General features: G+C 35.8%; 1 protein-coding gene across 1 annotated transcript; it reads left to right on the top strand.

Moving 5' to 3' along the window:
- Positions 1–241: 241 nt before the first annotated feature.
- Positions 242–21,456, top strand: elk1 (ETS transcription factor ELK1). Its single transcript, XM_052109075.1, has 9 exons — positions 242–262; positions 10,912–11,120; positions 11,362–11,751; positions 13,388–13,543; positions 14,065–14,298; positions 14,485–14,620; positions 15,159–15,376; positions 16,086–16,187; positions 20,265–21,456. The coding sequence occupies exons 2-9, from the start codon at positions 10,914–10,916 to the stop codon at positions 20,361–20,363; spliced, it is 1,542 nt and encodes a 513-aa protein (XP_051965035.1). The 5' UTR covers positions 242–262; positions 10,912–10,913; the 3' UTR covers positions 20,364–21,456.
- Positions 21,457–23,826: the final 2,370 nt, after the last annotated feature.

Raw genomic sequence — 23,826 nt, 5'->3', positions numbered from 1 at the left:
ACTCCGTTTGACAGGAACGTTGGACAGTCGCGAGCGAATGCACGCGCAGACTGAGCTACCGCACGAGCTAGCGACTTAGCCGCTAATGTCAACTAACATGGAAGGAGAAGTGCATGTGTTACACAACATCCAAACGCTATCATATCATCGACTTTTGACACCCCGAAGCAAAATTATGGATGTGATTTAATCGCCAAAGTATAAAATATCCTTTAACACCTTTTGTTTTGTGGAGAGATGGAGTCCAACTCGCTGATCAGTGGTAAGTTTATTCCTGCTGAAGCTTGGCAATGGAGTGATTGTATTAGTAATTAGTGACTGCAGGATAGATTTGTGCTTGTTGGAAAAGTGTTAATACATTCACAGCTTGGTTTTCATTGTGTACTATTCGTTTGTAAATGGATGATGTTTAATAAGCAAGAACATTTTGTTCAAACCCATACGATTGCCCTCAAGTAGTGGTAACAATTTAAATGAGTGGGATTCACACCTAGGTCTGCTTATTTAGGGCGGGTTGACATGACTTCTACCTGTTGGAAACCCGATGCATCTAAACTGTTTGTATTGCAATCCAAATGTTTGACAGCGTGTCTCTCCTCATGTTTTTGCTGCAGAATCAGCTATTTCAGCAAAACTGTGCGATATGCTAAGTTTAATAGATTTTGCATTTGTTTCACATGAAATGTTTTTATTTTAAATGTCTTTTGTTGAAAAATAAATAAATAAACAAATCTGTCATATTTTACTCACCCTTGTATCGTTCCAAACCTTGGATAGGATTCTTTCAAAAGACTTCTCATTTGATGTATGAGCCATATGGACTACTTTTAATTACTTTTTTTTTTTTTTTTTTTTAAAGGGATAGTACAGTCCCCCAAAAATAAAATTATCTCGTCATTTACTCACCCTCATGCCATCCCAGATTTGCATGACTTTCTCTCCTCTGCAGAACACTGATGAAGATTTTTAGAAGAATCAGCTCTGTTGGTCCATCCAGTGCAAGTGAACGGTGGCCAGAGCTCTGAAGGTCCAAGAAGCACAAAGGCAGCATAAAAGTAATCCATACAATGCCAGTGAATACATACAGTATCTCACAAAAGTGATTACACCCCTCACATTTTTGTAAATATTTGATTATACCTTTTCATGTGACAACACTGCAGAAATGACACTTTGCTACAATGTAAAGTAGTGAGCGTACAGCTTGTACAACAGTGTAAATTTGCTGTCCCCTCAAAATAACTCAACACACAGCCATTAATGTCTAAACCGCTGGCAACAAAAGTGAGTACACCCCTAAGTGAAAATGTCCAAATTGGGCCCAATTATTCATTTTCCCTCCCTGGTGTCATGTGACTCGTGTGGTGCGAATGGGGAGCAGGTGTGTTAAATTTGGTGTCATCACACTCAGAACAGGCCTCGCCATGGTCGACCAAAGAAGTTGAGTGAACTGGCTCCGCATCATATCCAGAGGTTGTCTTTGGGAAATAGACATATGAGTGCTGCCAGCATTGGTTGAAGGGGGGGGGGGGGCAGCCTGTCAGTGCTAAGACCATACGCCGCACACTGCATCAAATTGGTCTGCATGGCTGTCGTCCCAGAAGGAAGCCTCTTCTAAAGATGATGCACAAGAAAGCCCGCAAACAGTTTGCTGAATACAAGCAGACTAAGGACATTGATTACTGGAACCATGTCCTGTGGTCTGATGAGACCAAGATAAACTTATTTGATTCAGATGGTGTCAAGCGTGTGTGGCGGAAACCAGGTGAGGAGTACAAAGACAAGTGTGTCTTGCCTACACTCAAGCATGGTGGTGGGAGTGTCATGGTCTGGGGCTGCATGAGTGCTGCCAGCACTGGGGAGCTACAGTTCATTGAGGGAACCATGAATGCCAACATGAAAGTGGAGATTTATAGTTAAAAATTACTTAAATATTGATGTGTTTCTCACCCCACCTATCATATTGCTTCAGAAGACAGGGATTGAACCACTGGAGTCGAATGGATGATTTTATGCTGCCTTTATGTCCTTTTTGAACGTTCTGAGCTCTGGCCACCATTCACTTGCATTGGATGGACACACAGAGCTGAGATAATCTACTAAAAAACTTTTTTACATTCTGCAAAAGAAAGACATTCATACACATCTGGGGTGACATGTGTATGAATGTCATCTGGGGTGACATGAGTGTGACTAAATGATGAGAGAATTTTTATTTATGGGTGAACTATCTCTTTAAGCTTTAAAGTGAGTCAATATCAGCTGCCGTTGTGTTGAAAAGATGGGCCGGGATATCATGTTTTTTTATTTTGTGTTCTGCACAATAAAATGTCATATCTGGGTTTGCAACGACATGAGGGTGAGAAATTAAATTCTGCAAGAATTGTCATTTTTGGTGAACTTTAGTTTTTACAACTCAGAGATATCAAACATGCTAATATACACTTTGAAGGTTTGTTCTTTTATTTTTTATTCTTTAATATCTTTTGTGCAAACAGAAGTTGAAGTCCTATCCTAAATGATTGCTCTGAGATCTTTAGTGTTACTAGAATTTAAAAACTGACCATAAATTATTGTTTTGCACTATGAAAAGACAAAAACTTGTGAGTTATCACTTGCAGTAATGCTGCTTTCCAAATGTGCTGTGAGCATGATGGAATATTGTAGACACGATTGAAGAAACTTACCCACTGCAGTATCTACAATGCCTATGTCAGCATTTGTTATCCTTGAGTTCTGTATTTGTGTGTATATAATACCAAACCAAAGTCATCACTAATATTAACCAACAGACAGCAGCCAGCCTAAAGAGACAGGGCGGGCACCTTGTTGATTAACCATTAGGAGCTATTCAAAACACCACTTATAAGCTGTAATTTGCATATTTCAAATGGATGGCCTGGATGTTCATGTGTTTATTAAGGATCCATGTGGTATTTTACCTCTGGATTAATTCTTCTCACCTCCCAGCCTTGTCTTGTTCTCTTCCTTAGGTAAGGCAATTCATTCATGGGCTGGAAGTCATTGTACGCCTTGCAGCCAGAACTCAAAATAATTGACTATTGAGCACTGAGGTCCCAAAACAGTCTTAAGGCAATAAGGTCTGTCGGGGAGAAAACAGATCTTGTGTTGTTCCTTGTTCTGTGCCTGTCTTTGTTTGCATTTCTCAGATGTACAGGATTTGATTTATGAGGCATTAGACCAAGGCAAGCTGTGCTGTGTTAGTCCCTTGATTAGTCATGCTATAGCTCTTCAGATAGAATGTAACGCTGCAAGGAAAATGAGGAAATAATCAGTGTAAATTAGACAAATGTACATGTTGTGCTTTGGTTCTGGCTGCACTCTAGAGAGTTTTATTTCTGGTAGCCCTCTGGTGATTTTGCCTTTTGTATTCCATTCTGGAGCCAACATTTATAATGATGCTATAGATGTGTAGTGTTCAGCTTCTTGTCTGAAATGAGTACAGCATGTATTTGCTGACACACTGGCCACTGACAGTTTTTAAACATACCTGTTGAGTTACCATAGAAGCAAGGGCGGACTGGCCGTCGAGAGCACCGGACGTTTTCCCGGTGGGCAGCTGGGTCATTTGGGCCGGCCCGTCGCTGCGCAAGAACCGGCCCGTCCTACAGACCGTATAGGCGGCTGCCCTGGACTCCAACATGCTGTGCAGATGACATTACAGAGTGAACATTCTAATAAAATCTGTACGGTAAAGCCAATACAATGACATTTATTTTGAATAACTGAAATTATTTCTATTTTGAAATTACTTACACATTGTAGCGCATTTCCTTTTATGCACATTAATGTCTTACCTCTCCCTGGACCTCATTATTTGACACGCAATTCACAATAATGGTGACAACCAAAGAATATTAAGTATAAGATGAGCTTTGAATAATCACAAAATGACAAAAACCTGCAAGTTACAACAAATACAATAACAGCAGCAAATGTAAAATCTGCAAACAGTAAAGCCATGAGCAGTAGAAAGTCATTTGCATAAGACACGGACACCGAAGGGAGCTGAAGTGCTTGCTGAATAATGATAAAAATGCGGAAAATAAGTAATGAAAAATATTACTTTGTGGCTATTTTAGTCTTTGAGGCTTAATTTGTTTAAAGGATAGTAGAAACAGCGCTTGTCAAAGCAGAGGGCTTTTCACTTTTTCTCAAGAATAATCTGGGGAAGGAAATAAAACTGCAGAAATAAAGATGCAACAAATTCACATGGAGTGAAAATATGAGCAATTAATCTGATAACTTCTACACTTTCAGAGGTATGTTTATTTTGTTTTACATATATTTATTTATGTACATATTCTGGCCAACTTTCTTCATTTATATTTTTTAAATAAACATTTACATTTGGTTAGGTGAATAATTGACGTGAAATTTTAAGTATTGTCATCAGTGTCCTGCGTTGTGACACTTTCTTCATCTAATTATTTGAAACAACATTTTATGAACTTGTATAGCTATATATAGATATATAATGTATTATATTGTACATTTTGGTTCCACAAGCTCATATTAACTAAGACAATAGTGTATTTGCTCTATTAGAAAAAAGTTGAAAGGTGATTTAAGATCTTTAAAAACTTTGAAGAAATACTAACTTTTCACAGCACATAAAATACACACTTTCCCTTATACATTCATGTACATTTTAATCTAACATCTGTATGTTGGGAGAAAAGCTTGGGGAGCAGGTGTGTTAAATTTGGTGTCAATGCTCTCACACTCCCTCATACTGGTCACTGGAAGTTCAATATGGCACCTCATGGCAAGAACTCTCTGAGGATCTGAAAAAAAGAATTGTTGCTCTACATAAAGATGGGCTAGGCTATAAGAAGATTGCCAAGACCCTGACACTGAGCTGCAGCACGGTGGCCAAGACCATATAGTGGTTTAACAGGACAGGTTCCACTCAGAACAGGCCTTGCCATGGTCGACCAAAGAAGTTGAGTGCACTTGCTCCGCGTCATACCAGAGGCTGTCTTTGGGAAATAGACATATGAGTGCTGCCAGCATAACAAAATTTTATGAACTTGTATAGCTATATATAGAGATATAATGTATTATATTGTACATTTTGGTTCCACAAGCTCATATTAACTAAGACATTAGTGTATTTGCTCTACTAGAAAAAAGTTGAAAGGTGATTTAAGATCTTTAAAAACTTTGAAGAAATACTGACTTGTCACAGCACATAAAATGCACACTTTCCCTTATACATTGAATGTACATTTTAATCTAACATCTGTATGTTGGGAGAAAAGTTTTCTGACATGTTATTTGTCTGAACTATAAAGTACTTATTTTAGTGCTTTCTTTCAAATATCCACTCATCACATTTACAGTGGTTTTATATGCTTTAAATTTAGGAAACTTTTTGTCTAGCAGTCAATAGAAGTGTGAAATCAATGATGTGGTGTGTTGTGGGCAGGGTTTGGTAGGCCACTGGGCTAAAAAGTCCAGGCAGTCCGGCTCTGCATAGTAGTACAATGTGATTCAAGAAAGCTGTAATATATTATTATACCAGTGGTAAAATATTAAGTTTGGTTTTCTGCCCTTGAACAGTTCAGCAGTTTCTGCGGTTAAGGCTATCTTTTTAATCGTATTTAAATTTTATTATCCATCATTTATTTTTGAAGGGATTCGAATCGTCAGCAATTTTATGATTCAGATTCCTTAATGGTTTCCGTTAACGATTCTTTTCAGGAAGAAATATTTGGAATAAGAAATGCTATGTTTATTGCATTTACTGCATATGTCTTTATATGTCGGATATAAAAAAACCTTTACATTTTAAACACAGGCTTTTTTTTCTTTTTTTTTTTTTTTAAAGAATCAATACAATCTAATAATTGGTCCTACATAAAAACTCTTAACAGATAATACTGTAAATGTGCTCAAATATTTATTTATTTCACTCAACTACACATTGTCAAATTAATAACCAGTCAGGCCACATTTACACCTTGCATTAAAATGCCTTTTTATATCCGGATAGTAGCTGGATATTTGTTTAGCTCGATTGTACAGTATTTAGTCCTTGCAGTCAATTGTGTCTCCAATCAAATATTCCCCTGCAGAATTGAATACTCTACTTCCAAATTACATTAAAGGCTGTGATAACTGAAAATTATCCGTCTTTTAGTGGGGTTTAAAAACATTGATGGATAATGTAAATGCTTTCCATCAGTTTGACATGAAGGTTTTTCCATGATATTAAACTTGTAATCAAGTAACATGCCAAATTTGTGACTGTAAATTGGTAAACAATAACAACTTCCCCAATGTTACAACACTAGTCTGCAACAAGGAGATGGCAGAGTTGAGTTAGTGTCCTAATTCACATCAACAAATCGGTATGCTTAACTTTAAATGATCAGTGTGCTGCACTTATAAAAGCAAGAATCTAATGCTTCTGTACTTGTTTGACATTTTTATGGTGTTTTAAAACCTTTTGCATATACATTTTATTTTAAATTAGCCTACATTTTACAAAATTTTACATAATTGTTTTTTTGGTTTTTAATTTTGTATTCACTTTTATACAAAAGAAATAGAATTATATATATATATATATATATATATATATATATATATATATATATATATATATATATATATATATATATATATATATATATATTTATATTGTTTGAAATAAACCAGCAACAACCTGGATTGTTAAATAAAACCAAAGTGTATTGTTTGGATTTGTTTTTCAGTGTACAAATGGTAGTGTACAATTATTGTACATTTACAATTTAAACCTCTTTCTAAACAAGAACAATGAGTGGTAACAGACAATTTCAGTGTAGGTAAAATGGTGCTTTTAAGATTATTTGCAGTAGTTCTTCGAAATACAGGCACATATACTCAAACTTCCTTCAATTTATCTCATGGGATTGAAGCATCATGCTTTGGTATGTGTAGATAGGCCCCGATTTAATTTGTGAACGGACCTATTAATGGTAAATGTTGTTCATGCTATTATAAATAGTTCTAAGAATGCTTTGAAGTGAGATAAGATGAGATTTAACTTTGCCTTTTTATTTTTGTAATCCAAAAGAATAGAAAAAATGAATCTGGATTTGATTCTTGAAACCCATTTCATTGAGTTAAAAACCAGGAATCGGACTCGATTCCCAAATTTCTGGAATCGAACAGCCCTAGCTTTCAGTGCTAAATATTAATTTATCAACACACAGTGTTAAGAAAAAAAAGTTATAGTGCACCCAAAAATGAAAATTCTCTCATTATTCACTTACCCTGATGCCATCCCAGATGTGTATGACTTTAGGGCTGAAACGATTAATCAACGTTATCAACAACATCAACAATAAAAAATTGTCCTTGTTTGATCTTGTTTAATGTAATATGAAATTACATTAAACTCTAATGAAGACGTGGGAGAGCAGCAGTTCAACTCACACTTGAATGAAGAGAGGAAGAAAACACATCTAACAGTCCAGACACACTCCAAACCTTCCAAACAGCCTTAAATGTGATGTAGATTGCAAAGTATGAGGGAATTATAGTACAAATAAAAATACCAAATAAGTAAATAAAGAAGTGTCGTCCTGACGTGAAATAAAGCGGAAACTTACCTGGCATTCCACTTGAGCAAAACTTACCTACCAGAGCATCTAAAAAGGAAACACCCGGCATTATAATCTTAAATGTATCTTTTATTAAAGTTCAAATAATAAGGAAGTGGTTGTATAAATAAGCACAATCTCCTAAACTGGCATTTCTCTGTGTGGTCAGAGTTGTGTGAAAAACAGAGAGAGAGAGAGAGTTTCAAACTTCTCCCGGCTGATAAACTCTCTCCTCTCGCTTGGAGATGCACGTCCCTCGCGCCCGCTTGCTGCAGCTAGATTATAACATGATGGCTCTCGATGTATTGAATCATAATATACTGTATATGTCACATTGTGTATCTTATTGGCAATACGCAGCTCTGTTAAGAAGAGTGTTTGTTTTTTGTAATTTAAAGATGAATCAAAGTTAACAAAAATGTGAGAGAGTGTAGTCTTAGCCCATTGTGCAGTGCAAAAAAAAAAAGAAAAGTTTTTTTGATTTGTCTTTTTTGGTTCATTTTCCAATACAAATATCTAAAATTGTAGAAGAAAATTTTTTATCAGAGAATGATGAATATACTGTTTAACATATTGTAATATTTTGAAATATCAATAAATCCTTAACTTGAAACATTTACCTGAAACGCAACATATAAGATATTAAGACTTTATATTTTAAAGTATATTTTGTCTTTACTGCACTGGCAGAAGTATGAACAAGTGAAAAATAAATTTCTACAAAGTACACTTAAATTCAAGTTACATAATCTGAAAGCAAGTCTAAATATTTATGTTTCTTCTCAAGTAAATGCATCTTGTTTTATGGATTTTTAGATAATTTTAAATGGAAAACAAGACAAAAATGCTTGATGATAATAGGATTTTTTGCAATGAAATTTTACTGAAACTTATTTTTGGTAATTCAATTAATGTTATTTATAGGTATTTTTAAAAGATGATTTTGTCCTTTTTATTGTTAGTAAGCAGGTTAAATACACAAGGCACAAGCTGAGAAGTCGGTTAAGAGCTAATTGTTGATTAACCGTTGCAATAATCGACCAAATAGTCGAATAATCATTAGATTAATCGATTATCAAAATCATCATTAAGGACCTTAAAGAAAATTCCTAAAGGTCCTTATAATGTACATAAGTAAAGGGGTGCCATCAGGCTGCTGGCTAGTTGACAGTCCAAAAGGCATATTTAGGCAGCATAAATGTAATCCACACGACTCCAGTCAATCAATTAATGTCTTCTGAAGCAAACCGATAGGTTGGTGTAAGAAACAAATTGATAAATAAAAAGTTTTTAACTTAACGTTGCTTCTGGCCAGCGCTGGGATGCTGTTTGTAATGAACTAACTCTGTTGTATATAACATCTGGGATGGCAACAGGGTAAGTGTAGCAGTTCTAGGTTCATGCCGAGCTGGACATGATGGTATTCAGATTTAATGTAGATTTTAATGAATCGACTCATAAGATGTAATTCGTTTGGGAATTGGACTGAACTGCAAGCAATGTATGTGGTGTGCTGTAGGTTGAAAAGAACGGTTTTATTGGGGCATTTGTTTGGGAATCTGTTCTTTCTGGTCTCACACTGTTTTACACAATAGATTCAGGAGAGGGGCAGGACTGCTGGTGCTGAATTTCCCTGCAGGACACACTGTATATTAGTGCAGTGTTTCATCCACATTGGTGGAAAAATGCAAGTTCAAGAACTGTTAACTTAATGTTATGAAAATCATATGGTTCGGGTATTTTGGAAAACATGGAACCAGTTCTGATTCCGAAAAAGAAACTTTTCTTGGTTTCCATCCCTAATGTTTATGGAAGAAAGTTTATATATATATATATATATATATATATATATATATATATATATATAATATCTGTGTATATATAAAAATGCTGCTTATTCTTTTAAACAACAACATGTCATTTTGATCACAGTTTAATTTTTCTTATTTATTTATTAAAGTTAATTTAATTTAATAAAGACATGACTTGCAATTTTACCTATGACACATGCACACTGTCTGCCTGTACAGAAATGTGTAATTTCAGCAATTTCTTGGGGTCTTTAGAACTATTTGCTGTGAAATGTTTATTCATTGAATGAATGTTGATAATGGGCTAATAGGAAAATATGATAATAATAAAAAAAAGAGTTTTTCTGTTGTTTAGTGTTTAGGTGTAGAAGTGTCTCAAAGGATTTTTCTTTGGTGACACCATCTATGGAAGACAGTTTTACTGTTAATGAATGCTCTCATTTACTTTCTGCTCGTTTTAATGGTGATATTAATGAGATTTTATGCACCTGGTTACTTAAAATGGAAACCGTTCCCTTTATTGTCATCAGCAATTCATAGAAGTTCATAGAAACTGTTGCTTAAATGCTTTTACCATGGTTATCATTTCTAAGGTGTTGCTTATGTGTTACGTAAATGAAAGGGGAAATGGTAATAAGATTAATTTGCATTCTCAACATGTTCTTCCTGAACTTGTGATACACGTCCTCTGCTGACTAGCACCATTCATTTGTCCCTGTTTTCCCTCGAATTCACTGCAGATAAAATTCTCTCTCTCTCTCTCTCTCTCTCTCTCTGTGTGTGTGTTTAATCTGTCCAGCACTAAGGACTGTCTAAAGAAAGAGGATTTAATTTACTGTACTAAAAAGTAGAGAGTCAGATTTCAGAAGCTGTTGGATTTGGTAAAATCTCAAAGGCTGGTTTTTCCATGATTGCTTCAGTTCTATAAATAAGAAAATCCTGTGACAACAGAACATGTGTATTTTAAAATCAGTACTTTCAGAAATATAATACATATTCCTCCCCTTAATGTTTAGCTCTTTATAGCTAAATTTTTGTTTAATCTTATGACAACAGTAAAGCTTTTTTAGTGTTTTACCAGCAGCTTCTTAGAGCTGTAGTACATTTCCTTTTCATATTGCACATACTCAGCTCAGTGTATAGTCACAACTCTGCTTTTACAGCACTTATCAACTTGATTGCACAATATTTAGCAAGCAGGCCGCACCACCGCAAATAAAGATACATTGTTGACTACTGTTTTTTTATTATTATTTCAGTGAAAGAAAATAATAAAGAGTTTTTTTTTTACAAATGGATATTTACCATTTAGAAGATATTTTCCATTACAAATGCATGCCCTCACGGTGTGTTAATTGCATGGAAAATTGCTTGTAGTATTCTTAAGTGTAGTCCATTTGACTAGTGTAACAGCAGTGTGAGGAAACCAAATGAGAAAAAGTTTTTCCCTCATAGGTTGACAATAAGTTTTGTGTCTCCTACAGCAATGGACCCATCCATTACATTGTGGCAGTTCCTGCTACACCTGCTGGACGATCAGAGTCAGAAGCACCTGATCTCGTGGACGTCAGGTGATGGGGAATTCAAGCTGCTAGATGCTGAGGAGGTGGCCAGGCTCTGGGGGATGCGCAAGAATAAAACTAACATGAACTATGATAAACTTAGCAGAGCACTTCGTTACTATTACGACAAGGTGTGTACTTAAAAAGAAGCTTTGTTTGACTATGAGTATGACTCGGGTATGTTGGCTAATTCAAAAACTACAGAAAATGGGCCTGGGCAATATATTAGTCAGTTCTCTAGTTATGAAGATCTGTTCAGCAATGCATTATTGCAGTAATTATACTGGTTCACTGCTGGTTCAGAAGTAATTATAGTAATATAACTGTCTAAAGTCAAGTGCATATTTTTGACAAGCTTTCATACACCCACAGAATATTATCAAGAAGGTTAGTGGTCAGAAGTTCGTCTACAAGTTTGTGACCTTTCCCGACCCCAACTCTGCTGAAGGGCTTAAAGGGCCTGAGGATGCCCAGAAGGCCAGTGCAGGGGACAAATTGGAGCTGTCCATCCAGGCCAGATCTGTAGGTGGCGCTAACACCACCACCTCGTGTCTGAGCAAGAGCCTGCAGGTCCAGCGCTCCTCCCCCAGCTCAGTGCAGCGCAGCTCCCGTAATGATTACATGAAGTCTGGCCTCTACTCCACCTTCACTATCCAGTCCCTGCAGATGCCCTGCAAAACCACTTCCAATCCCATCAAAACAGAGCACATACTGAATGACGGCAGCCCCAAAGCTACCCCTCTGGACCACACAGTGCATGAGGTCAGCCTCTTTTAGGATTTCATTTGTCAAAAAGGGAATAGGACTTTTTTCTGTTTGTTCTGGGGTGGGGTTGTAGCAAACGCTTAACCCTAAAACAACATGCTTATAGAATATTCCGGGTTCAGTAAAAAATGTATGTGATAATTCTCAGAATGTTTTCACCCTCATGCCATCCCAGAGGTCTATAACTTTCTTACCTCTGCAGAAAACAAATTAAGATTTTTAGAAGAATATCTCAGCTCTGGAGATCCATACAATGCAAGTAAATGGTAGCCAGATTCCTAAAGGTTCAAATATCACACAAAGGCATCATTGATTAAACCACTAGTCTCATGGGTTACTTCTAAGTCTTCTGAAGCAATCCAATTGGTCTGGGGTGTGTAAAGACCAATGTAATTCCTTTCTCACTATAAATCTTGATAGCAGTCTCCTTGGCGATTGAGATTTCAAGGTGAGTCAAAGTTATTTTTTAACATTATGCCACAAATGCTGGGAATTGAGCTAAACTTGTTTTGAACTCTGATTCTATTCCTTGAATTAATTTGATAAACGGAGAAAAATAATATTAACCAGTAATATCACTTTACATGATTTAAATTCCAGTAGATAAAATCAAGCCACGCCCTACATTATTTTCCACTAAATAGTCTTACAGGAAGTTACAGTATTGAATATTCGCAGTGTGATGCTGTTTCATGTTGTCTTTTAAATAATCCATTATGTCTTTGAGCTGTTGATTTTAATTCTGTGATAAATCCTCTCATATTATGTGGGTCATTAGTTAAATATGTGATTGACAGGGGGTTAACACCTGCCAAAGCTCATGTGTGTCAGTGCAATAGTGACCACATTTACATGCACTTAAGACAACTGTTTATTCCAGGGTTTTTAACGCAGATGTGGCGTTCTGAAACGTCATGTAAACAAGAACACTGATTTCCTTATGTAAGGCATTAAGAGAATGCGGTTTTACACACCTAGGTTCCTCCCAAATAACATGCCTTATTGTGGTCATGTAGATGTATAAGCAGCGTCCTAACCATGTTTTGAGGATTGTGCATGTGTGTAAATGGACCGAAAAACAAACGTCATAGAATGAAGCCAAACAACATGTTAACACAGTGGAAAGAATTCATCATTTCTGGAAGTACAGTGGGAAAATCACACAAACTGTAAACTAGACCCATTTATACACACTAATATAAATACCAACTGTCCCTCATGTTTGTGTACTGTATATGCACTCTTACATTGGGGGAATCCCTTAGTTTTGTGTAGGAGGGAAACCTCACTATTGCTGTGCAATTCAGATGAAGGTCGTAATAGAAAATTAAGGAAGCAAACACGGCAACAACTCTGGAATATCTGGCAATAAAACAAAGAAATAGAGAATAAAATTGCGAAGTCTTCCTTGGGTCCCATTTTTGTTATTTACACAACCGTTGCGGGAACGTTACGTTGCCGTGGAGAAAGCTGCTTACTGAACAAGCCACATGTATACATGAGTAAATAGAAAGCTGCTAACACAGCTCATGTAAACGCATACAACGATTTCAAACCTTAAGCAGCTTTTTCACAATAAACGTGTAAACGTGGTCGGTGTATTTGATTTACTGCATGTATGTGTATGTTGCAGGTGCAGGTCTGTCAGACAGATGGACAGCAGGTTAGCGCTCAGGTCCAGTCAACTGTAGAAAGCAACAGTCTGCAGGTGATAGTCACCCACCCGTCTCCATGTGCTACACCTGCCCTCAGCCCTCAGACACCGTCTGGCTCTGCCACTGCAACCACGGTATGGATTTGGTCACTAACACTCATTTAGAGTGAGCCTTTACATGCTGCTAATAATGGTGGAGTGAATGGTCCATACCATAAAAAAAGTCTGGTTCACTTATTTTGCAAGGTTCACTTATTCTGGCCATTACTAACCCCCACACAAAGGAATGAGATGCCTGACCAACATATAAAATGACCAACTAGTTTTCTTTACTTTAAGTTAAAAACCACTGTCATTGACATCAAAAAAATTTGAAGCTAATTCAAATAGTGGCACAACAGACTCCTTGAATGTCTACTTTCATGCAAATAGAGTGGAATATATAGCTGTGTTTGACAATATATTTGTTTATGTGCCACTAACTACTTCAAAAGAAAACCTTAAAAGTCAACATGATATCAAATTTGACCCTATTTGGTTTCTAAATGTGCATTCCTGGTCTTATTGCGAGTCATTCATCAACGTGCGTTATATGAAAACATTTGGTCATGTCATAATCATAAACGCTGTTTTAAATTTAGCTATCTATTCTACAGAATACTCAAGCACATAAGAGCCAGAGTCCGAGTGACCCACCACAGATCTACCTGTCTGACCCCAGCTCCCTGACCTCCCTCATTCCTCTGGCGCATGGAGAGTGTGTGGTCAACCCATCTCAGCCTGTGTTTGTGGTCATTAAACCTCCTGTAGGGCTGCCTAAAGAGAACAGCTTCCCCCCTGAGGAAGACCTGCTGAAGATTGTCAATCTGGATGAAAAAGCAGATGTTGAGGTAAACAGATGTGTCACAGGCAATAATGAATCAGTCAATCAGTACAAGACATCCAATTGAATATTTAATAATTGGTTTTAAAAAGAGACTGGCACAGGAGAAATGCATGGGTTGAACAGTAGTGAACATGAAGTGATCTTGAGTTTAGCTTTTGTTTTTTAAACGCATCTGTTTTTTTTATCCCAGGTTCAGCCAGAGTCCACAGTAACTGTGCCTGGAGTTACAGATGCCCCAGTCTCTGTAGACACCCCGTCACCCTGTGTGGAGTCTGCGGCCCAGCCCGTCGAGGAAGGAGAAGTAAAAGAGAAGCCTGAACTCCCTGGTTAGTCCAATGTACTCATTGTATCGGCATTTAAAAGCCTTTCAGTCTAGTACATAGAATGCAAAATGTATTGCTGTGGACTGTTGGCTTGTAGGCTTCTGTTCAGTGATATAGAAAGAAAACAAACAAAATAAGACAAACTGTAAAACATAAGACTTCTAAAGCCACTTTTTGTAATGTGAATATTCAATTATTCACTTGTTTGCCACAATAATGAAATGTTTTAAAATTCGATTTTTTTGTGGGGCTTTCTCAGCAAATATTGATTAATTGCAATTAACTTGGTCTGAATATGATGTAATTAATTTGATTAAAAATGTTTTTTAATCATATTGAATATTGCTTATATCCCATCGTTTTGTAAAAGCAATGAGGCACTTGAGGTCATATGTTAGTGATTTACCATTGTAAAGGCTCCTTAAACATGGAAAAATCACTAAAAGACCTCCCTCCCTCAAATTACATTATTTAACCCCCTGGGAAAACCCTCAGAGTTCTACAGCCTCTACAGCTTTACCATTAAAAACTCTGTTTTCAGAGGACACCAATACTGCATCAGTGTCCCTCCCAGCCAGCCCGCAGGAAGTTCAGCCTCCAAAATCAAAGAAGCCACGTGTACTGGAGCTGCCGTCCTCATCCACGCTGCTGCCTCCTGGACTCTCATTGGATAAAGTCAATGCAGCAGTGAACAGTCTGCTGGCCTCTGGCAATGCCACTAACACCTTAACACCCACAGTCATCACCTCACATGCCCTGGTGAGATAGTGTTTAATTACTGTGAACATGAGACAATTCAGACTTTAGGAGTTATTGCACTGGCCTCTGATTCATTCATCATTCACACTCTTTGTATGGCTCATACTTAGATTTAGGGATTTGAACAAACTGCTAACACTAAATATTAAACTCGTCTGACGCCATTTGTGCAACGAACATAAATGATGCAAATTGTGTGACTTGTTGAGGAGACATGTGATTTAACTTTAAAAAATTACAAAGCCGTATCTATTTACCAGAATATAATAGAGATTGGGCTTGGCTCTTTTAACTTCTTTGACCAAATAGACTTCTATAATAAATGTTATTGTTAGTGAAGCATGTTAGAAGGCACAAAGAGATGACAGACCACTTTATTATAACCCTTCTTTTTAAATGACTAATCAATCAGCTCAGAAGAGCTTCAGAATTATCCTACAGTCTTAACAGAGTCACGATCCAATGTTTTTACAGCTAGATCTCTGCTTATAATTATATAAAATATTTTGTTATTTTTTGAATGAGGTATCGGTAGGGTTTGCATGGTATACATTTTCTCAGTTATGCCCAGCTCTTGTTGTCCACACAGTCTCAATGTGATTTGTAAAAAAGGTTTCCACGGGCAAAGCAGACAGAAATGAGTGCTTATGTTACCAGATAACCAAGAACAAAAATATACAACTCAATGACCTTGTAAAATCTCTCTCAGACTCCAGTGCTGTTGACACCAAGTCCTCTCCCATCAACCATTCACTTCTGGAGCACGCTCAGTCCAATCGCTCCACGCAGCCCTGCCAAGCTCTCCTTCCAGGTGAGACTTCCTGTCCACACAGTTTCTATCCACAGCATGGCAGCAGCACACCATCTGTCTCCTCACACTCTCTCTGCTCATCACATGACTGAGAAATTCCTCTCTGCCCACACCATTCATAACCTTCAAATGCATCTCAACATGCACAGCTACAAATATTGTATATATATTTCTACATTTGTTTTTTACTTTTCTGATTGTTATAGTAGCTGATAACTTGGTAAATAGTCACTGTGATTGTTTTCCATTTTGTAAGCCTGTTTAGTGTCATTACCAAAGGGGAGCAGGTGTCTTAATAGTGAGTGTTGTCAGTGGATTATAAGACTCTATTCATAAAACAGATAGTATTGGCTCTAAAATCTGATTGGATGAGTCGTGTTCAAAAAAATTACACACTATATTAATGTCAAGTTCATAAAAAATATTTTAACAGTAAACTGCTGCAGTGTGACTAAAGACCTGAATTACTTGTTGGAAATATTGTTTATTGTGATTATTATTAATTATAAATTAATAATTTATTGAATATTGGTGTGTCTTATCAAATTGCTGTTGCCACTGTTTCATAAAAGCAAACAACTATCAGTGGCCTTGTGTTACCATGATTTTACCACAGGTCTGTTGTGGCTTATTCTTTAGTGTGCATAAAACTATTTTACTTAATTTGTAATATTTTGGTTGGGCTTTTTTGTTTTGTTGGGCTACTTCTCAGAAAAGCATGTGAGCATCCTCTGGTGGACAGAGTTTGTAATGCACATAGGTTGTTAATTGTTCAGAAACCAGTGAATTAAACAACTCATCATGGGTGATATCTTATGGTGGTGCAATCCTGCCACGTACTTATTTTTTCACTCAATTGTTTTGTAAAAATTAAAACAAATTCTCCTAGTAACGAGATAATATCTCATAAAAAAATACATCTTTTCTTTTAATAACGACATAATACGTCCAAAAAACAACATAATTTCTTGTGTGGCAACCATGGCACAGTTATTTGAAATGTATTCATATTTATTCTCAGTTTAAGCCATAAATAAATGTTAATATGAGGAATTAAATAACAATAATAAATAAATAAAAACCTTGAAGGACATGGCTTTTGTGAATCTGTTGTTGAGCTACAATTTTTAAATTACAATTAATTATTATAATGATCTCACTCAAGTAAATAACTTTTAGATTCATGCATTTTAATTTTATCATAAAATTGACAACTGCGTAATCTTCAATAAAATAAATAAAAAATAAAGTTAATTTAGATTCAGCAAATTCATCAAAATATTGATGTACAATAGCTTTACTGTAACAGTTTTGAATGAAAACGTTTTATTAATTGCACACTTTATTAAGTGGCAAATAAAATGTCCACTAAAAAACATTTTTTATTTTATTATTGTCATCACAATGTCTGTAGTTTTATTTGTTTAAATGCTCAACAAAATACTGGATTGCACATATTCGATGTCTAAAGAATAATTGATGTTAGACAAGTGCACTAACGATCGTGACATTCTTTATCATATGCTGGCCGGGTTTCCCATAACGTTGCAACTTAAGCTTTTAACTTCATCTTAACTAACATCGCTCCTTATTTTACGATGGTGTTATGCCTGTTGCTAGTAATGCCTTTTTCCCAAACCAGCACATATCACTATAAACTCAGTCCGTTTCGGAAGGTGCTGAAACTTTTGGCAAGATGTCCATGAGTTTGTCCACTCAACATGAAAATAATTCAGAAACACTGACATGCATAAAAATTGCAACAGCCCCTTTCACACATGCAACCAGATAAATTACTGGAATATTTTTGGGTTGCCTTTTCTGGCAAATGTACCACATCACTCATACCATCGGGAATTAAGGGAAACTTCTAGAGCTACATTTACAAGTATTTTTGAAAAGGTTTGTTCACACATGACCTCTAACATGAAAAATGTAGTACATTTTCAGGAAAAGGCTGTATGTGTGTGAAATGGGCTCTTGTTGAGTCCACAAATGCACCTTAGAAATTTAAGTGCTACTATAATGTGCTTCATGAAACCCAGCCAGTATCATTTTCAGCAGGATCTGTTTGATAAGTGACAGATTACATTCTTGCATTATTTGAATTAAAATAGTTTAACAATTTTAAACTATCATTCTTTACACTAACACAAATTTATCTAAAAAAAAAAGAAGCTTGATAGTGTTTGATAGTCCGACATGGGTTTAATTTGGCAAAACTCAGGTTATTTTAAGTCTCTTTGAATATTATTGTGATATGGTTAATTATATTAAATATTCTAAATAAATATAAAACAAATATTTTAAGATTTTGATTTAAATATTTAAAAAAATATTATCTTGACATTTTTGCGACCACTACAAAAACGTGGCCTGCAGTTTACATTTAACCCGGTTCAAAAAACCGTCTGCTGTTGAGAAGTATGTTGTTAATATTCATCAGAAAACAATAACAAGAAAACAAATAAACAATTCACTGCTCTTGGCTGCATACATTTTGTAGTTTTAAAAAGTGTAGTAATAATGATAATAATACATTTTATTTATAAAAAATTTATTCTTTCGAGAACCCAAGGTCGGTTTACAGAAATATCAAACAAAACATAAATTCTGAGCACAAAAAAGCAAGTTAAAATAATCTTTAGTTTTAAAAAAACTAAATAAAGGCTAATAAAACCAATAGCTCCTATTTTTGTCACTTTTCATTTTATTCTGAATTTTGCTTAAATACTTGATATTCTGCTGCTGTTATTTTTAAAATTTGTAAAAAAATTTTTATTAGTTTTGAAAATTGATATGAAGGCCCAAATTATTAAAATCATAAAATATAATTTCATATCATAAATAATAGTGTATATGTTTACAATCTTATGATGAATAAATGTATTATTATTTGTCCTGACTTTGTAAGCATGTATTTCTGGTTCTGTTTACCCCATCTCCCTCCAAATAGTCTTATTTTATTCAACAGCAGCAAGTACTAGAAAAATCTTTTTTCCTCTTCACCTTGAAATATAGGTGATGCTATAATGCATTTTAGCCCTTGCAGATGTGCTCGTCCATAGACATTCACCACCCCCATTTTTTCATAAAATATCTTATGTAGACGACTTTTTAAACATCTAAAAATATTTTTTAGATATAGCACCCTCCAGCGGGTCCACAGGTTTGAGGGGAAAAATCATTGTACAACAGCATCTTTTGTCTTAAATGGTTTTACTGTTAAAATTACAATAATGAAACTCATAATTGAAAACAATGGTGTGAAACTAAAGGTAGTGATACTAAAACGTCCGGACACATTGCGGTTATGAATATTGGATTGGGGGTTAAATGTCTGAAGCGTCCTCCTGAAAATAATACCACTATGCAAAACATCTTAAAGAAAATGAAGCCTACATTTAATACCATTGTGCAAATTAGAAAATATTTCTGTTTTTTGGGATTAAATATAACTAGGACATTTTCTTGACCAGTTTAGAGAGTATCACCCTGATATTGTTTAGTTAGTGAATATTATAAATTTGTTTGAAGGAGTATTCTGGGTTATTTATTGTTTGAGCTGTACAGTTTTACTACCATTTTGAGTTTGGACTGCTTTTTTAGGAGGCTGAAATTGTGGTTCTGCGTTACTGATAGTAACATTCACTTGCAAATAGTGCTGTATGGATTGTTTTTATGGATCATTTCCCTTTCTGGTATCCTTGCCACAGACACAAAGTGATTTGCAAGTCATGACATGAGTTGAAATATTGTATATGACTCTACACAGACTGGGTTGGTAAGCGATTGTATTTCGCCAGTCTCTTCGACATTACACGTGTTAGCATGTGTTCTGGGTGTACTTTGTGTAATTTATTTCTAGTGCTGCTGCATGTTTGCCTGCAAAACTGTCATTGTAAGTGTTTTAATGTAAGTGCTCTTCCTATTTGTTTATACTCAATTTCGAAGTCGAAATTGTCTGTTGTAATCAAAAGCATGCCACACGTAGTACAAAGATATTAGGTTGCAAATAACTCTGAATAATAGAGTCGAGTTTCAATCTTATTTATTAACTTTTTGTTATTCTTACAGTTCCCCTCCAACGGAAGCAATCAGATCCAGATCCCAGCACTGAGTGTTGATGGCCTGTCCACGCCTGTTGTTCTTTCTCCTGGACCACAGAAACCATAACATGAGATTAATTCCATTAAATTCTATTGAAGTTATTTTCTCCCTCCCCAGCCAATGAAATGCAGAGGACCGTGAGTGAAAAAAATTGAACACTCCATAATGAGTTCTGCTTGATGTTGGACAGAGCGTCTGCTCCAGTGGCGACTCAACAAGAGGAGTGCGCTCTCTGCCGCCCTTAATGATTGGTTGATGGAGCAGCTCTGGCTGCTTTTCTTTTTTTGTTTGTTTTTTTGCATTTTGTAAAGTTTATTTATTTATTTTTGTGGTCTCAAGACAGAATGAGTCTAATGCATCTTGAGATGCACTTTCCTGAATGACATTTTAAATTGAGAACTTTGGAGGTCTCACTTTTTTAATATGTTTTTTTTTTCACCATAACATATTAAGTTATGGACCAGACAAGGTAACCTTTTATTGAATAAGGGCATAAAATGCCCTTTCTTTACAGATGGTGCATTGCTTTCTCAAAAACTTCATTTCTTTATTTTTTGAAAATAGAAAGCATGCATTTGAAGTCTGTCAACAAACATTCACTTGCACTTCGCAAGTTCAGTTTGTTCTTTGGCATTACAGAAACTCCGTTTGTACACAAATGAATATGGCAGTTTTAAAAAAAACAACACTTTTGTTTTATACATTCTATATTATTTTTCCATGGACAAAGGAGTCCTTTTGCTGAAGAGGCATTGCAAATGCCCAAGAAATGGCATGGCTATTCCCAGGATTTAAAGAGGTGGAACCAGGGAGGAAAAGATACAGCATAATGCTCAAATATCAAGATGTGGAATGTATTGATATTATCTTTTTCTTCTGACATCATTCCTTTATTTCAAAACTTTCATTTTGTAAATACATTTTGCACCCATTCCAAGTTTTGACAGATTGCATTTTTGGTTTTGTTGTTTTTTAATTATTCGATCAAGGAGCCCTTTCTCCATCAGCATCTAAAAAGATGCTGGTTTCAAATGTTTCACATCGAAGCTTTAGCTTTTTTCGTGCTTTTTACGAAAACGCTGGAGGAGACCAAAGACCAGCTTTATACACAATCCATCTCAGCATCTCTTTTTGTCAAATGTTTTCAGTATCGCTTCACAATAAGGTTCCATTTGTTAACATTAGTTAACTATATTAGTTAACATGAACTAACAATAAACAATATTTTTAAGTCATTTATTAATCGTAATGTTTAATAAATTAATACTTTTTTAAATAAAAAGTTGTACTAATTAACTTATATTGTTCATTGTTTGTTCATGATACCTAATGCATTAACTAATGTTAACGCATGGAACCTAGTTGTAAAGTGTTAATCTTGCTGTCATTCTATTTTTAACCTGCAGCATCAAGGGCTATGACCTTCACGCTATCAAAACAATCACTTTTAACACTGTATATATAAACTGATACAGCTGACTCGCCAGTTATATGTGTAATGCTCAATAAACATTGTAAATACTAGGGGTAATTTATGGCAGAATAAGAGGAATTTAGCTTCTGTTAATATTGATATTATTAGTAGATTTGTGTTAACTGTGGCCTGCCTTTTATGCTATGTTTGTCTGATGTGTTAAAATCACTCGTACGGTTGTTACCTCAAAGCTGTCAACAGCTCGACGTGTCAAATTGAAAGTCAATGCAGGCACGCAAATATGTTGCGAGTGTTCTACTGACAAACAAAGCCAACATCTATTTTGATATCTTCTTGTGTTTGTAGTTTTCAGGTGTGTGAAGCTCAAGTTTCCTGGTGAGAAATCATGATGGTTAAATATAGAATTCTATAGAGGCTGTCTTGTTTAAGGACCATAACTGCCTCCACGCCATGCAGCCTTTTTGCAGATTATTTCTGTTTTATAATTTGACCTGGTTTTGCTCCTCTCACACTTGTCATCCTTGTTTAAGATTTTAAGCATCAGTGTCCAGTGTATTTAAATCTGTGTTTTAGTTGTTTTGAAGAGACGTTTGATATCGTAATTGTAGTGAATTGGGAGGTTTTGCTCATAGCATGGAGCTTTCGCTGTGTTTTGTGCTGCTGTGTCAGCCATTACGTGTTCCTTAAACATGTTATACCGCTAATGATTGATTTGGTACATTTAACCAATGCAAACTGAACTAATCTCAGTGAATGACTGTTTGAAGAATCCGTTTGTAGATCGTTGATGTTCACCGCAGCTCTTGGTGGGCTCTGATATGTACAGATGATGTCAAGAGTCCCCACAATTCGACACATTGAATGTTGTTCGAGGGGCATTTTGGGAAACCCCCCTCACGTTTACACATGCTAAGGTCGTGTGCAAAATTATTAAATTCAATTCAGTGTTGGCAAGATTTGTGTGTCAGGTGTATACTTTGTTCCTCACATTGCAATGCTTCTGTGAGGTTCAAGGTTTCAATACAAGTTAAGCTTAACAGCATTGTGGCATAATGTTAATTACCACAACACCAAAATAAATCAAGTTTGACTTGTGCCTCGTTTATAAAAAAAAAGCTATTAGTTAGGGGTCAAGCCAGAGGGTGCGAAGACCCCTATTTCTTTCGTTAGTGTTCCTATTATTATTATTATTATTATTATTATTATTATTATTCCGCTTCTTCTGCTCGAGTCTATGGCAGCCCATAGAACCGCTTGCGGGAAAGTTATTAAATTTGGCACACAGATAGAGGACAGTCTGATGTGTTACCACAGCAAATTTAGTATCTCTACCTCAAACCCTCTAGTGCCACCAACTGCCCAAATTTGCACTCACGTTTATGTTAATAACTTTTGAACCGCCATTTAGAATTTTCTGAAAAACCAACTTTTTCGAACTCATCCTAGACTGTTTGTCCGATTTGCACAAAAATTGGCCTGCATCAAGGGCACTCACAACAAAAAGGTATTCACATAATTTTGATATCGTTTTTGAATGGCGCTTCAACGAATTTGACGAAGTACGCGCAAAATTAACTTGAGGCTGTATCTCTGCAACGCTTTGAGGGATTGGGACAAAACTTGATACGTGTCATCAACATTAGGCTCTGAGGTTACCTGCAGCATTTTGGCGCACTGCCCCCTACTGGTCAGGAGATAGAAAAATTGCTATTTTGACTTATAACTCGTGAACCGTTTTGCACAAAATAACGAAAATTGTCCCTTTAGTTTCAAGTGCTACATATTGAGTTGAACGATACCACATTTTCCTATGTCGGCCATTTTGGATGTCGGACGTTTTTATTTAAGTCATAAAATGCAGTATTTTACAAATTACTTGGCGTATCATTACGAAAATGACTCAAAATGTTTCTTTAGTAAGTTGTTTACAATGGACGTGAATGGGGCCAGTCCATAAACATTAAAATACACACTGTTTCAAAAGTGTAGCCACAAAATGTAAACATTCTACATGTTAACATGATTTTAGTGTGATAAAATCACTTGCTAATCTTATCAGTGTAGTTACATCCAATATTACAACTTCATTGCCAT

Source organism: Xyrauchen texanus, chromosome 37 (genome assembly GCF_025860055.1).
Source record: "Xyrauchen texanus isolate HMW12.3.18 chromosome 37, RBS_HiC_50CHRs, whole genome shotgun sequence".
NCBI lineage: Eukaryota > Metazoa > Chordata > Actinopteri > Cypriniformes > Catostomidae > Xyrauchen > Xyrauchen texanus.
Note: the sequence above shows the minus strand (reverse complement) of the source record. Positions and strands in the feature narration are given on the sequence as shown.

Coding starts and splice junctions, on each gene's coding strand:
- elk1 (XM_052109075.1), top strand. CDS start 10,914: ATGGACCCATCCATTACATTGTGGCAGTTCCTGCTACACCTGCTGGAC. Junction 11,121..11,361: donor TTCGTTACTATTACGACAAG/GTGTGTACTTAA, acceptor ATACACCCACAG/AATATTATCAAGAAGGTTAG. Junction 14,299..14,484: donor ATGAAAAAGCAGATGTTGAG/GTAAACAGATGT, acceptor TTTTTATCCCAG/GTTCAGCCAGAGTCCACAGT.